Source organism: Streptopelia decaocto (genome assembly GCF_964273445.1).
Source record: "Streptopelia decaocto genome assembly, chromosome: 18".
NCBI lineage: Eukaryota > Metazoa > Chordata > Aves > Columbiformes > Columbidae > Streptopelia > Streptopelia decaocto.
Window position 1 is genome coordinate 3581745 of NC_138673.1, and position 13912 is coordinate 3595656.

A 13912-nucleotide genomic window follows, 5' to 3' on the forward strand; every position below is an offset into this window, starting at 1 on the left:
GGCTTACAGCTTACACCCTCTGTGTGAAGGAGGCTGAATGCAAATTCAGTTTCAAAGCTACTTTATACAAATTCTCCGAATGCATAAATTCCACGTTTTGTTAAAGGGATGGATTTGATTTAAGGTAAGCTTAATAAGAAAAGTAACCCACATAATTTTAAGCCAGTCCATTAATATCTACCATTAGCAGCCCTCTCCTGTGAACAAATCATGTTTCATGTCTGGGTTTTACCTGCTGTAAAAGTCAGTGATGGGATGAAAGTGTGCCCATTTCCCCAGATCTGTCTGCAACCTGCACCATCCGCACAGGGAGCATGTAACACAAGTGGAAACAGCCACCCCTGTGTATGTTCAGTCAGATTAGAGAAACAAGAAAAAAAAAAAAAGCCAGACAACAAACGGCATCTGGCAAAATCTGAGAGATTAAATGGCTTCCTAAAGTCCTTCCACAAGGCCATCCCTGCAAGAGCAGAAAGTCAGAGGAAGGGAAGGCACATGAGCCATTAGAATAGGGTGTTCCAAGAAAAAACAGTACAATTTCATACCTTCCATAGTCTGCTTCATCTTTATCTTTTCTTCTGAAATATCATTCGTGTCAATCATCTGTAATAAATGTAAAATAAGACATGTAAATCAGCCCTTTACCCAAAGGCTCAAAGCAAAATTAACAACCACAAAGCCCCATCCAAAGCAGAAATTTATCCAGAACCCAAGTTGCGATGTTCTTCACACTTCCTGATAGAGAAACTAAAGGTTTTTGAGGAGTTGGGCACTACTGAGGGTTAACTGGGACCATCTGAGAGTGCCCACATGCAACAGCCAGCTGAGCACAACAGTGAGATTCACCCAGGAGGGAAAAGACACCAAGACACTGGGCTTTCCCCACCAGCTCTGGTTCCAGCTTTCACACACCCTGAGTTTGTGGAAGAGCTGCTCTCCTGGCAATTGGTCTCATGTGGTTAATCATGGCACATGTTCAAGTGCAAATACTTTCAGTATTCAGCATTGAGACCCATCAGACAAGTTCCTCAACTTCCGAGAAATCTCACTGTGCTTGAAGTTATAAAAATAGTAACAAAACAGTGATAAAAATAATCATTATTAGAGAATGAATAGGTTAATAAAAAAGCAGTTGCTGTGGCCATCACCTCTGAAAACCCCCAGTTTCAGTCCCCAGGAGCTTGAGTAGCTGCAGGACACATTTAACACGAGCACATCCAAAGGGGAAATAAGCCACCTGATGTACTTTTTGGTACACAAAAACTATTTAACTGCTCTTTGGAAGCACAGTTGTGGTTCTCAACTGAAGGTCTAGGAAAGATGGTCACAAGACACATTTGTTTATTTAAAATATTTGGATAGTCAATACTGCAGTCACATTAAATTGGCTAAGACATTTAAAAATAGAATTTGCCCTGTGATACTCAAAGGCTTTCACCCATGCATTTCTTCCCACATTTTCCCAATTTTAATCGACACATAGTTAAAATAATTATTTCAAGAGTCCCTGGTTCTAATCCAATATCCCCCAGAGCCCTCTAATTTATTTAAAGGGCTCTGGAACAAGCCTCCAGCTTTGTCTTTTACATTCATCCCTGTTTGAATATTGGCTATAATATGTGACATGTTGTAATAACAACCGACTCGTCCCAGGGCCCTGGCTGTATTTATTGTTCACAACTGTCTTTACTGGATGAAACATGTTGAGCAAGCCCTTGAAACACCATTGATGCTGTAGATTCCTCCTGGGGCATTTGCTTCTCTTATCCAGCTCAATGTGCCTTTTTGCAGGCATGAAGCTCTGACTTGGCCAACAGCAATTCATGGGCTTGACTTTGCTGCCCAGAGGTGCAACCAAATTCAGTGGGACTTTTCACGTTGGCAGATTTAACACAGACATTGTATTCATTTCATTGGCACCCCAGTCTGAGACAACTGACTACATTGCCAGCAATAGATTTCAAATGAGTATTCTTAAAATACACGTTTCCTGGCTTATTTTCATTTTCTGCATCCCCACAGGGATAAGTTTTAAGTTGGCTTTCTGCTCATTTCTCATGCAAACACAAACAGGGGTCCAGCAGTAGCAATCTCCCCCCTCACTCTAGTGCAAAGCCACGTGTCCCTGTGTCACACCACAATGGCATCATCAAAAAAATGAGGTGATGTAAGAAGACACAAAGGCCACAGAAAATTGACCTCTTCATATTATGATACTACTGCTTTTATTCTAGCCTTGCCTGGGAGGCTCAGGACTTGCATTCAATAGGGCATTTTATTTGCCCAGCCTGGTGCCATCCTGACCCTCACTAGCAGCTCTTCCACTGCAATCCTTAAAGTCAAGACATCCCCGTGTCTCCCATATATGCTGCAAGGCATTGCTGGCACACACCTCCCACCCAGTCACACCAGCTCAACCCCCTACCTGGGGCTCTCAAACCACGTTCTACATGCTAAGCAAGCTACATGCTCTATTTCAGCATGGGTGATGTCTCTTATTCCACCTCATCCCCTACCTCCCCATGAAGGGCCTTGCTCAATAATGCACTAAGGCTGCTGCAGCTCCTTGGGGGACAACAGCCATATTGTAGATATGATGCTTTTTCAGCTCAGAACGCTGTTTGCTTGGGGTGAGAGCCCATCCCTGCAAACCACGACAGCCCTAATCTGCCGCCACAGTACCCATGTGCCTTCAAGCCCAGATGTGGTCCACCGGCTTCTCTTGACTCTTATTCTAATTGTGCCACAGTAGTGGCTTTCAAGAATGAGAACACACCCTCAGCATGGAGATGCAGTGCAGACAAAGCACTACGCATGGAAGATATTATAAAAACATCCAGATACTCTGAGGCACAGAAGCCTCATAAAATTGCACAAGGCAACAGCTGAGCTCTACTCCTACAAAGGGTTACTAAGAGTGACAACAAACAAGCAGAGTGACCCACAACTCCTACATTTGCGTGCTGAGACGGATGGAGGGCCTCCATGGACTGCAGCTTGTTCTCTAAGACAAGCACTTTTTCCTGCAATCTGTGGATCTCTTGTTTACTCTGAGCTTCTGTTTTCTGCAATGTTTCATAGTCCAACATCTTCTTCTCAGCCAAAGAAATCTGGTCTTTCAAGAAAGCTATTGCTTGTGTCTGGTCTGTATATTCACCATGAAGTTTCTCCAGTTCATGCACCCTCAGCTCAGCATCTCGACACTTGTCCTTCATATCCTGGAGCTCAAGAAGGTGCTGATTGCTTTTGGTTTCCAGTTGCATTTTCCAGTTGCTGTTGCTTTTTTCCACTTCATCCAGAGCCTCCTGCAACTTCAGTTTGAGGCTCTCTTTCTCCTTTATATGAACAGCCATCTCAATGTCATGCTTTGCTTTCAGGTTCTCCAACTCAAGCTGGTGTTCCATCTTTATACTCTCCACCACTGCCTTCAGCTCCACAATCTCCTTGTGTTGGGTGTCAGGGCCTGTGTTCAATGTGGCTTTGAGATCCTCCAGAGACTTCTGGTGGTCAGAAGCTAACGTGTCCAATTTAGACTTCCAGTTGTCCATGAGCCCCATGTTCTCATTAGTGGCTTGCTGAACTTTATGCTTGAGGTCAACAATTTCCTGGGAATACTTCTCATTGGCAGCTTTCAGCTTCTCCATCTCCTGCTGGTACTTCTTTAACGTCTTCTCATACTTCTCCTTTAGCTGGCTGCTCTCCTTCTGGTGCTCCTTGTTGGCAGACAGGAGTTGATCTCGTAGCCGAAGAGCCTCTGACTGCAAACCGAGGTTGTGCTCCGGGATCTCTGCTTGGTGGGAGCTCCTGAGGCACTGCCGAAGCTCATCCACCTCGCTGCGCGTCAGGCTCAGCTCCTCCTCCAGCTGAAGAATCCTCGACTTCTCTGCTACCGTGGTTAACTGCAACAGGACAGAGAAGAGAAAGTCAGTCCCTGCCTCTCATCACTGCATCCCTCCTTTTAGTAAGTGTGCTCCAGTGGAAGTGAGTCCAAAAATACATTAGTCAAATGTCCAAATAAACAGGAAAAGAATACCCAGCACCCTCCTGCCCGAGCACAGTTTTGCACCAGGGTAACTATCACTGATAACTCCAACAGTTGCATCTTTGTGCCAATTGCAATTTGTTTTTTCTAATACAAGCCTCTTGTTTTCCACAGAGAAACACATGTCTTTCAAACAACCCTTGAAAAATCACTAGAGAGCAACAGCGGTTTATGAAAAATAATGTCCTGAAACAGGGCATTATAGTTCCAGACCAGGCATCTTGCCAGATGATGCACAGAGGAGGTGTGACTGCACATGCAGGAATATCACAAGCACCGAAACAGCATTAAGCATATCATGTTTCCTTTATTGCTCAGCAATCCTCAGCCTACTTCTGTGTTGTAGTTTATTTACCCTGGTGTAAAAAGGAAAAGGGATTTTTACACGTGACTACTTGTTAGAGTTTATTAGCAATGTAAAAATAATGTAGAAGGCTCGAGGATGCAAGACAATAAATCTGGCCATGGTTAACATTGAGCAGAAGGGCTATGGATGTCTAACGATCTGAATGAACCTGACGGGGCTGAACTACCTGCTCGTCACAGGGAGTTCAGGGTGCTGCAGCTATGGATGGAAAAGAGATTTGACTAGATGAAATACCAGAAAAAGGCAGAAGAAACAAGGAAACCAAGGCAGAACAAAAGCGATCAATTCAATTTCATTTCAATTGCCATTTTCCCCACTACCCATTAGCCCAGGAAGTATTTTTTATTTTAGGTAGACGCACAGGCATTCCAAACATTTAGCCTTTTTGGAGAACTTCATGTTTGTGTTTTCTACAGCTCTAACAAATCCACTGGTGAGGAGCCAACTCACTGTGGGCAAGTCCACTGCTTCCCATGCCACACCAGCAGGAAAAAGCCCTTTCCACATCTGGGCAGCCTGTCCTGCTCCACCTGCACTCACCAGTATCTTCCATTTGAGCTGGCAGCTCCCACAGCTGGAGGAAGGACAAAGGGAATGCTGATTGCAATGTTATTTTGTATTATAGCCTGGGGGAGCCTTGAGGCAGAATGGATTGTGCAGGGTGTATTATTTGGACATGTTAATTGAAAGATGAATTGTGAAGAGCTCATGTGTCAAATGGTGGCATGGGGCAGAGAAGCAAACTCAATCTGAGAAACAAGTCCTCACACAAGAAGCAAAGCTAGAAATTATATTGTACTATCATTTCCAGGAGATAGAGCAAATAAAAATAAAAATAAAAAAATAAATCAGGGAAGCCTAAATTCAAGCCAAAACCACTCAACCCCATAAACTGAAAAAAAAGAAACCCAAAGCAAGGCATCATGAGCACCAATGCAGGGGCAAGCGCGCTGTTCTGCAGGCAGGGCAAGTGGGGTCCATTACCCTGGTGTCCTCTAATTCTCTGAGGAGTTTTTCAGCCTGTGCCTTCTCAAACAGCAGGCTCTGCTCGAGCTCCCGTATTCGGGCATGCTCCAACTGCGTCTGAGTCTGGTCACAGAGGGAAAAAAGAACAGCGGAGATGGGAAAAGGGGAAGGGAGGGAGGGAGGGAGAGAGAGAAAGAGAGGGGAAGAGAAGGCTGCAACATCATCTTCAGTGTACAAGACAAGGAAAGGCAGTTCACAACGAGGGGAGAATAGATCCAAACAAGCAGGGAAAAAAATCCAACTAAACAGAAAACGGTCACTACGGGATTTTACATGGTACTCGTAGTGGCTGTTCACGAGAAAATGGAATCTGTGATGGGAAAACATCCCTCTGCATTAAAAAGCTGCTTCAGGGTTTTCCTGCATCAAGACGATACTGAAGCACTTTCTGAAAAAGCAAAGCTCCCACTGCTGCAGACCGCCCGTACAAGACCCTTGCACCACATAAGAGAATGCAAAGACCTTGCAATGATTCTCCACATCTCTCCTCAAGAAGAATCACAAGACAGACTGAAAAGAGTTGGAAGCTGCCATCCTCTTTTTGCTCCGGAGACAGCTTGAACCCTGCGCTAGGTGGGGGGAAAAAGCGGGTCATACTGCACACAGCATGTTGCTAAACCCCAAAATACACTACACTGAAAGCAAATCAAAGAAATTCAGATACCAAACTTATATAAATCAGTGCTTTAGGTTTGAACAGGGCTGCTATGAATTTCAGTGATTTTTGCACACTAACAACCTTGCACACAAAATGGAACTATTTTTTTGTTTTGTTTCTGCCCTTTTAGTTGTTTTTTTTTAAACAGACAAACCCAGTACAAGAAGTTTTCTGCTGTCTATCAAATCCAGGAGCGTTGATTCCGGGCATTGCTTTTGTGCCCATCACTTTTAAATCAGAAGTACCATGTGGCTGTACTTGGTGGCAAACCTCAGCACTCTACAACAACCACTGTCATATCATGTAAAATTTCCCATAAATAAGAGAGGTGAAAATGCATGCAGAATCTGGCCTTTCCATTTTTTTTTTAGCTTACAAAACCAACATTTTCATTTGAATTAAACTAGACCTACTAAAACACCAAACAAATCCAATCAGAACCTTTTTTTTAACCCCCATTTTTTCCCCTTCATTTTCCATATAATTATTTGCTTCCCCCTCTTCCTGCTAGAACCACTTTTAGGGATTTTCTGCAAGATTTGGTCAGTTGTGTGCAAATAATGGAAACTGAAGTTTGTAAAAATTCATGTTTTCTCTTATGGCTTGAAAGGTATCGCTATACATATATCCATAGATGATCAAGCTCTCAACTGCCAGGTGTATTCTGACTACTCCATATTTTATGTGGTCTATGTGGTCCCTGAATTGGAAAAAAAAGATGTGGTCTCAAAAACCTCAACATTAAGACCCCCCCCAAATAATATCACTGAAGTGCAAAAGTTGGCTGAATGAATCCTAATAAGAAAAATAAAAAAAAATAATTTTGTACTGAGTGGCTTCTCCCACTCCCTGCAAAGCTCAAAGTCCACATCTGAAGATGGAGCTCTAGGCTTTGTTTTATTTACAAGGATAATTATTCCATTGATACTAACAAATTTTCCTCAATTCCCAAGTGGAACTTCAGCAACACAAACTTCTAAAATGACAGATACTGGCTGCCTGGCAATGCTGATCCATTACAAAACTAATCTCTGAATCTCCCAAAGAGACTCTCTCAAGACTCCTGAGGTTGACACTCAAATTCGCAGCCAAGCTTGCTCAGTATCTACCAATCATGTTATTTTCCAAGTCTGTAAAAATGCATGGAAATAGAGGAGAAAAATAATCAGGGAAGAAAAATCAACTGTTTTACAGTCCTTAAATAGAGCTTCACTTAAGAGTCTCATCAAGTGCTGTGTTATTTCCTACTTCATGCCAACAGTTTTGCCTGGCCAGTATGACTCAGAGCCTCAAATCCAAAGTTCTCCTGCAGTCCGAGGAAGTTTAGATCTCAATTTTAGACTTATTTCTTGCTATTAGCCTTAAATTACTATTCACCAATTACAAACTGACTTCTCACTGGTGTTTGGGGTGTGAAGGAGGTTCCAGGAGATGAGCACGAGGTAGTGCCTTGAAGAGGTTAATATCTCCTCTAATAGTCTCCCACCATAAAAAAGCCTTTCTTAAAAGGTTTTGTTTTCCTGCACTTGCTTTTCACCTTCCAAAGCACTATAGCATCAGAATTGCCTACCTGCATCAAAAAGGGGTTGAATTTGCAACTACATTTCAAGGCTAAATCTGGAGTTCCTTCTCCTTTATCAGACAGTCCAAAAACTGGACCAATATCTCCATTCTTCAGATACATTAATTTCTTTGGTCAAATCATTCAGTCTGAGCATTGCAATTAGACAGGACAGAATGTAAGAAGTGACCACAGCCCTCTGGCAGCATCTGTGCTGTCACTGGTGTTGGACCCACAGGGGAACATCCCAATTTTCTGTATTGCAGAAAACAAGCTGCTCCACAAATCTTCCCCTATGAAGTTATTTGTTCTTTTGTACAGATGAACATAGAAGTGGGGACAGGACCCTTGCAGCCTGCAAGGAGCTTGGCCACATCCCCATTGCAAAGCAACTCCTTCCCAGCCCAAATGAAATCAGATCTATCCTCAGTTTGGGACCTGCACTTAGAAGAGCATTTATGTCACAGCAGCTCACCATTTTGCTAAAACATGTGGGTTGTGGTTTTTTTGTTTGTTTTTTTCTAAATATATCTGCTAACTAACCCATTGTCATTATTCCACAGCCAGGCTTCAATCACTTGAAGCTTACACAGGGACACTCCACTGCTCTGAAAGGGTGACCAATCACCCTTCTCCAAAGCACTTGGGGAAACCCACCAGCTAAGCTCAGGAACCAACAGAAACCTGATTTTGCACCCACACACTAGGCAGAAACTGCACTTGCTGTCCTTTAGCAAAAGTCTGCTATCAGTGCACTGCTGATATATACCCCGTCAAACACATTACTTTGCTTCAGCTTCTGGATAAAGAGGTTTATACAAGGGGGTCAAAGCTGTAGCAACATCCTCCATTGCCTGGCTTCCCCATTTTCCTGGGCTTTTATTACTATGACTGTGAAGCACAGGAGCAGTTCCCTTGACATTTCTGGCTGTTTTTAACTGCACACTCTAACTAAAGATACAAGAAAGCCCTCTGATTTACACATGTAGATCAGAGCCTTGCTTTCACAGAAATATTTTCGTTTTTCCCCACAGAAAAGCCTCCTCCTGAAGGACAAGCTCCCAATACCACTTCCAGTACACACAAATTCACTGCAGCAGCATTGCTCTGAGCAACTGCTCTTCCAAATGAAAGAGTATCCCAGTGCCAAACCTCACACTCGCGGGAGAGGACTCCACATGAGGATACTGCAGCTCAAACGATACATGGATTTCGGCTGGAATAGAACAGCACCCGACTGGGAAATTGTGAGCCCGTTAGCTGCCAAAAAAACGACACTGCAGGGACAGTGACTGAGCAGTCACTTCATTTCTACAGTGGAAAAACATATGTTGAAATGCATTCAGATACAGTCAGATTTTAACATGGCTTGGCAACTCCTGGCGACATTTGAAGCCAGGCTGGCTACATGTGATTAATTCTAGGCAGCTCTTACTGTTATTAGTCATTGGGCAACACATCAAAGAACAGTCTTCACAGTTTATACCATAGTGTCCACAGCATGTCCAAAGCCATTGATAAAGTATTGTTTAGAGATAAGCAAAAGGTGGAAGAAGTTCCTCAAGTGAGGCCCCACATGCAGTTTCAGGTTTTGACCCCACGTTTTGGTAAGGGGGTTAGGAATTACCTCCAGATCCCCCTTTGTGATGGATTCTTCCTCCACACGGAACTGCAAGTCCTCCACTTTCCTGGGGAGAGGAAAAGACACAAAGAGAAATCAGTAACACCCAGATCAGCAGCCCATTTTCAGGCAGCCGTCACACATAGGCCTCCACTGCACAACTGAAGTCTGAGAGCAGAATACAGACAAACTTCATGTACAAACAGCTCAGCAGAAGCTGAACAGCAAGATGAGCTACCCTGGCAGAAAAGCCTTCACCAGAGATTGTATAGGCCAGTCATGCATAAATGCACATAAAAATCACATGCACAAACACAGAAGTGCCAAGAACTCTTTTGCAAAGTCTAAAGAGAAAAATCCAGTAATGCTAAAAATTAATTCAATCTTCTGCTAAACTCAGTGCTTTTTGCTCTCTTTACTGCTTTTTAAAAGGCAATAATGAGGCTGTTGCACTGGTAGCCAGATGTAAGGACCCTGATTCTGTTACAGATAAAAACAGCCATGAGTGTACATTTCTAACTTCATAAACAAGCTTCCTTGTCTAAACCTCCTCTAATTAGAGGAGGCATCTGTTGATATTTAGGAAAGAACTCAGCTGTCTTGGGTTAAAGGGTCTCCTGGAGCTGGGAAAGTGAGCTGCCTAACCAGGAGAACAGGGAGACTTGTGCACGAAAGAACAATTTGTCCTCAGGAGAGGCATCATTCAGTCAAAATCAACGCTGTTTTCTGTTACTTAATATGTAGAAATGTCTTTCTATTCCCACCGAAGAGCTTAAATATATGTATATGGAGCAATCAGACTCCAAGAATGACAAGTAGATCTTCAATCTTATCCAGAGAGGAAATGTATGCATCAGCATATACTCAGATGGAGCCTCTGGGATGTGGGGAGATGGCCAATTGCACTGCAGTACGGCTCCACTCCAGTTTGACTACCCTTCCTCAGAAGGAACATCCTTAAGATCAGCACACCACAAACAGAGGACAAAGAAATGATCTGTAGCAAAGCCAGGTTGTACAGAAAGGTTAGGGGCCTGGGATGGCCCAAACCACAGTTCTGTTTATTATCCAGTGCTGTTATTATATACCATATCCCCAGCCAAGGACATCCGAAGGCAAGGCTTTGTCACTGCCCACACCCTTGCGATCCCACCTTTACTGAGTAATTCCAGTTTACACAGCGACATGGCTTTACCTCTTCTCCTCTTCCAGCTGATTCAACAGCTCAATCTTCTCCTTCTGCATCACATCCACCAGGGCTCGTGCTCGCTGGAGGTTTCCTTCTGCCTCCGTGACATACTGCAGCAAAAAAAGAGCCCAAGCCACAAAAGTTAACAATGCTTGAAGTACAGAAGGTTTTGATGATCTGTTTCAGAAGATGATATCTGTTTCAGATAGATGTTTTTCTGACAGGCTGGTGTGGCCCACCACACCAAGATAGTGTCACCCCTGCTCCCCAATAGCTGACTGGGGTTTACAAACATAAGCAAGGAATTTAGGGCAACAGCACTCATTGAAGAGCCATATATTGACAAACAGCAAGACACAACTCCTCTCTTTAAGCATTTCACTGCATAAAAACTCATTTTTATAAATGCTTGTTTTAAAAAAAAAAAAAAGCTAATATGATCAGCCTGTTTTCCTTGCAGATCTCCTAAATTTACTAATGTGATAAAAACATCCCCTCTGGCAGGAAAGCAGTGACATATGAAGTGAGCTGATGTCCTCAGCTGTGCCTGATAGCATCAAAAAAAACCACTGCAATGCAGTCTCAGCCAAGGCCACATTGGGTGGCTAAGGGGAGCAAGTTTGCCCTCCATTTGCACTTCAGCATTCAAATGTATTGATCACCAGACACAAACTATTTACTGTCCTTTTCCTGGCACAGCCCTTTTTCTGCTCCTGGCTTGGGGCAGAGAGAGCATGTTACACTGGCAAGAGCCGAGAAAGAGCCTCAGTTTAACCCGCTGTACAGGAACCTGTCTGCACATCAGACACGGAAATTCAGATGCCAGGTTTCACATCAGGAAGCTATAGACAGGTAATGTGATCACGATCTGAAACTCTCAGAGGATGCCAGATATTTGTGTGCTAGTGATAAAGCCACGCCACCCCATACCTGCTCGTGCTGGGCCTTCATGATGGCAATCTCTTTCTCCACTTCGCAGATGTGGCTGGTGGCTTTGGCAACCTCAGCCCGCTCCAGGTCACGCTCTGCCAGCAGCTGCTCAATGTGCTGCTGCTTCTCCTTCAGTGCCTCCTGGAGAGCTGTCGTGCCAGAGATTTTCCGGGCATATCGAGAAGAGGTCTCCGTCAGCTGGAAAAGAGTTAAAAAGAGACGAGGGTGAAGCTGTGTCCTTCCCAGTCCAGAATAGCCTAAAGTCATCTGTTAAATCTAGAATGCAGCTCACCAACTGATCATTTATTAGGCTGTACAGAGCTGTAGTTCCAGCTCTGGACCCTGCATGTGGGGTTAAAAAGTCTGCAAAACATCTGGACACTCCTAGCAGGCTCAATAGCTCTGCTACGCTGCAATGAAAGGACCATGTCCCAAAGGACAGGACGTGGGGTGGGTACTGGGTCAGGGAAGATTATCATGTATTGTATCATCTGCCTTCTCATATACATATTATTGATGACCTGCACCGGGGCAGTCCCAAACAGCGAGCTCAGCTGGAAGGAGTGATCTCAGTTGGAGATGCTGTGGGTTAGCTGGATCTGCTCCCAGTAATGGATACTGCACCCTCATCCCCAGCCAAGAAGACTACAGGCGCTATAGAGCGCACACACTACGGCAGACTCGGAGCTTTCCATAATATCCAGTGTCCACCTTCTTGAGTACCTTCCAAAGCATGTGATCCAGGATGGTGTCACCCTCCACAGTAAAACACAGTCAATGCAGGAGCTTTTGCACATCTGTTCAACACAGCAACACACTGCTGTGCAAGCACGCGGAACAAGAAGCAATGGCATTTTTCTGCAGGGATCCTACATAAAACCTGCTCTTGACAGTGGAGCTGAGCTTCATCCCATTGCAAACAGCAGTTCTGGCTCTTTAATGGCCACAGTTGGTCAGTGTTTGTTACAACTTATGTCCATGCAGAGTCCTATTTGTAAGGTGAGTAACAGTATGCCAAACTCCTCCCCTCTCATCTCATTGATGGGGAAGGAGCAGCTGCACTGAAACAAAACTCCAACCCTCCCACTTTGCAGAGCCAGGTCACAGAAGAAGCGATTCAAGGCTGCAGAGTCTCTGGAAAGAGCCACTTACCAGCCCGCTACGGCTGGGCCTGCCCCCCACGGACGATGCCACTGAGCTGACGGAGCTGATGGAGGAGCTGCTGGGGCTGTGGGTTAAGGCAGACACCCCCATGGCCATTCGTTTGCTCTTCTTCGCCTTGGCGGGGCTGGTTGATGGGAACCCAATCCGGATCACCTTGTGGATGGGAGCAAAGAGGCCGAACTTGGGAGGGCACTGAAAATACCTGTAAGACAGGAGATGCACCAAGTCAGAGGTGGTAGAGCATCCGTCTCGCTCAAGTCTCACCGAATGGCATTGCTAAGCAATACGCAACCCTGGTCCTCAGCTCATCTCTTGCTGCTTTGCTGTGACACTGTTTCCTGCATGCAAATGGGTGGATTATTCTCCTTTCCTGCCACTTAAGAATAGTGGCAATCTTCATGTTTTCACTTGTGGTGTTTAAGCTGGGAAACCCAAGATAATTGCCACACAGCAGCTGCTGCACACTTGGGTGAGATGCCAGGAAAGATCCTTCTGGTGGCCTAGATGGACAAAGACTCCAGTACATAACACAGCGCGAGCACACGAGCTCCTTTCTGACCACAACAAACCAACCTGCCCAAAACTCACGTGTGTTCTCCACCCTGCTTTGCAAGAAAATTACACAGCAAAGCATGTCAAATGAAAGGATCAGAAGCACACCGCTCTGTATAAACATTCTTCCCATAAAAGAAAAAAGGCAGCTCCTAATTTCAAAGCTAAAAATACCATGACAGCAAACCCCAGTGTGTGCAATCTCTGGGTGGCAGAGAAAGAGAAACTGGTTCCCATGCAAACAAACCTAGAAGCAAACAAGGGAGGATCGGATCATTACACTGCAAGCTCTTTTCCACAATCACAGCAAGCCTGATGATTATGTCTCTCCAGAGCCCTCTTTCAGAATACAAGTGAGCCAAAGTCCACAGTGTCAAATCTTGGAAACCCCTTCAGAGCTTGGGATTTTCTGCTGCTGGCCAGCTGCACTGCAGCAAGGAAAACCAGATCTCCAGGCATCACATCCCCTCATTTCAAGGGAGTAGTAAATACAGCAAACTGTCTCCATTAAGAGTTCTTTCTCAAAGGCTTCATAGCAAGGTTAGGGGAAAACACTAGGCCATATAATAGTCTGTCTTACGTTAACATAAAAAACAGGTCCTAATGAATAAATGACACAAATCAAGCTTTGCTAGCACAAGTCTCCTCTCTCCAGATGTGAGCAGCTGCTTCCCCCATTTCCCTTTTATTTTTAAGTGCTGGCAGCCACGTGGCTGCATCACAGGCAGACCCCTGTGTGCTTGGGAGGCCAGAGAACAGCCTGATCTCCAGCCACATGAGAAAATAACTCATTTTCAAACAT

The 13912-nt window shown here is 44.5% G+C and overlaps 1 protein-coding gene across 2 annotated transcripts in view; it reads right to left on the minus strand.

Annotated features, from left to right (window-relative positions):
* CLIP2 (CAP-Gly domain containing linker protein 2) overlaps window positions 1-13912 on the minus strand; it is a 72207-nt gene that overhangs the window by 10384 nt on the left and 47911 nt on the right. For both annotated transcript variants that reach the window (XR_014185628.1, XM_082068271.1), the window contains exons 5-10: window positions 12547-12760; window positions 11395-11592; window positions 10471-10574; window positions 9282-9342; window positions 2955-3899; window positions 546-603 (exon numbers count right to left, since the gene is read on the minus strand). Coding sequence is in view for 1 of the 2 variants with exons in the window: in XM_082068271.1 (XP_081924397.1) it covers window positions 546-603; window positions 2955-3899; window positions 9282-9342; window positions 10471-10574; window positions 11395-11592; window positions 12547-12760 (1580 nt within the window). In the remaining variant the exon portion in view is untranslated. The remainder of the gene's footprint in view (window positions 1-545; window positions 604-2954; window positions 3900-9281; window positions 9343-10470; window positions 10575-11394; window positions 11593-12546; window positions 12761-13912) is intronic.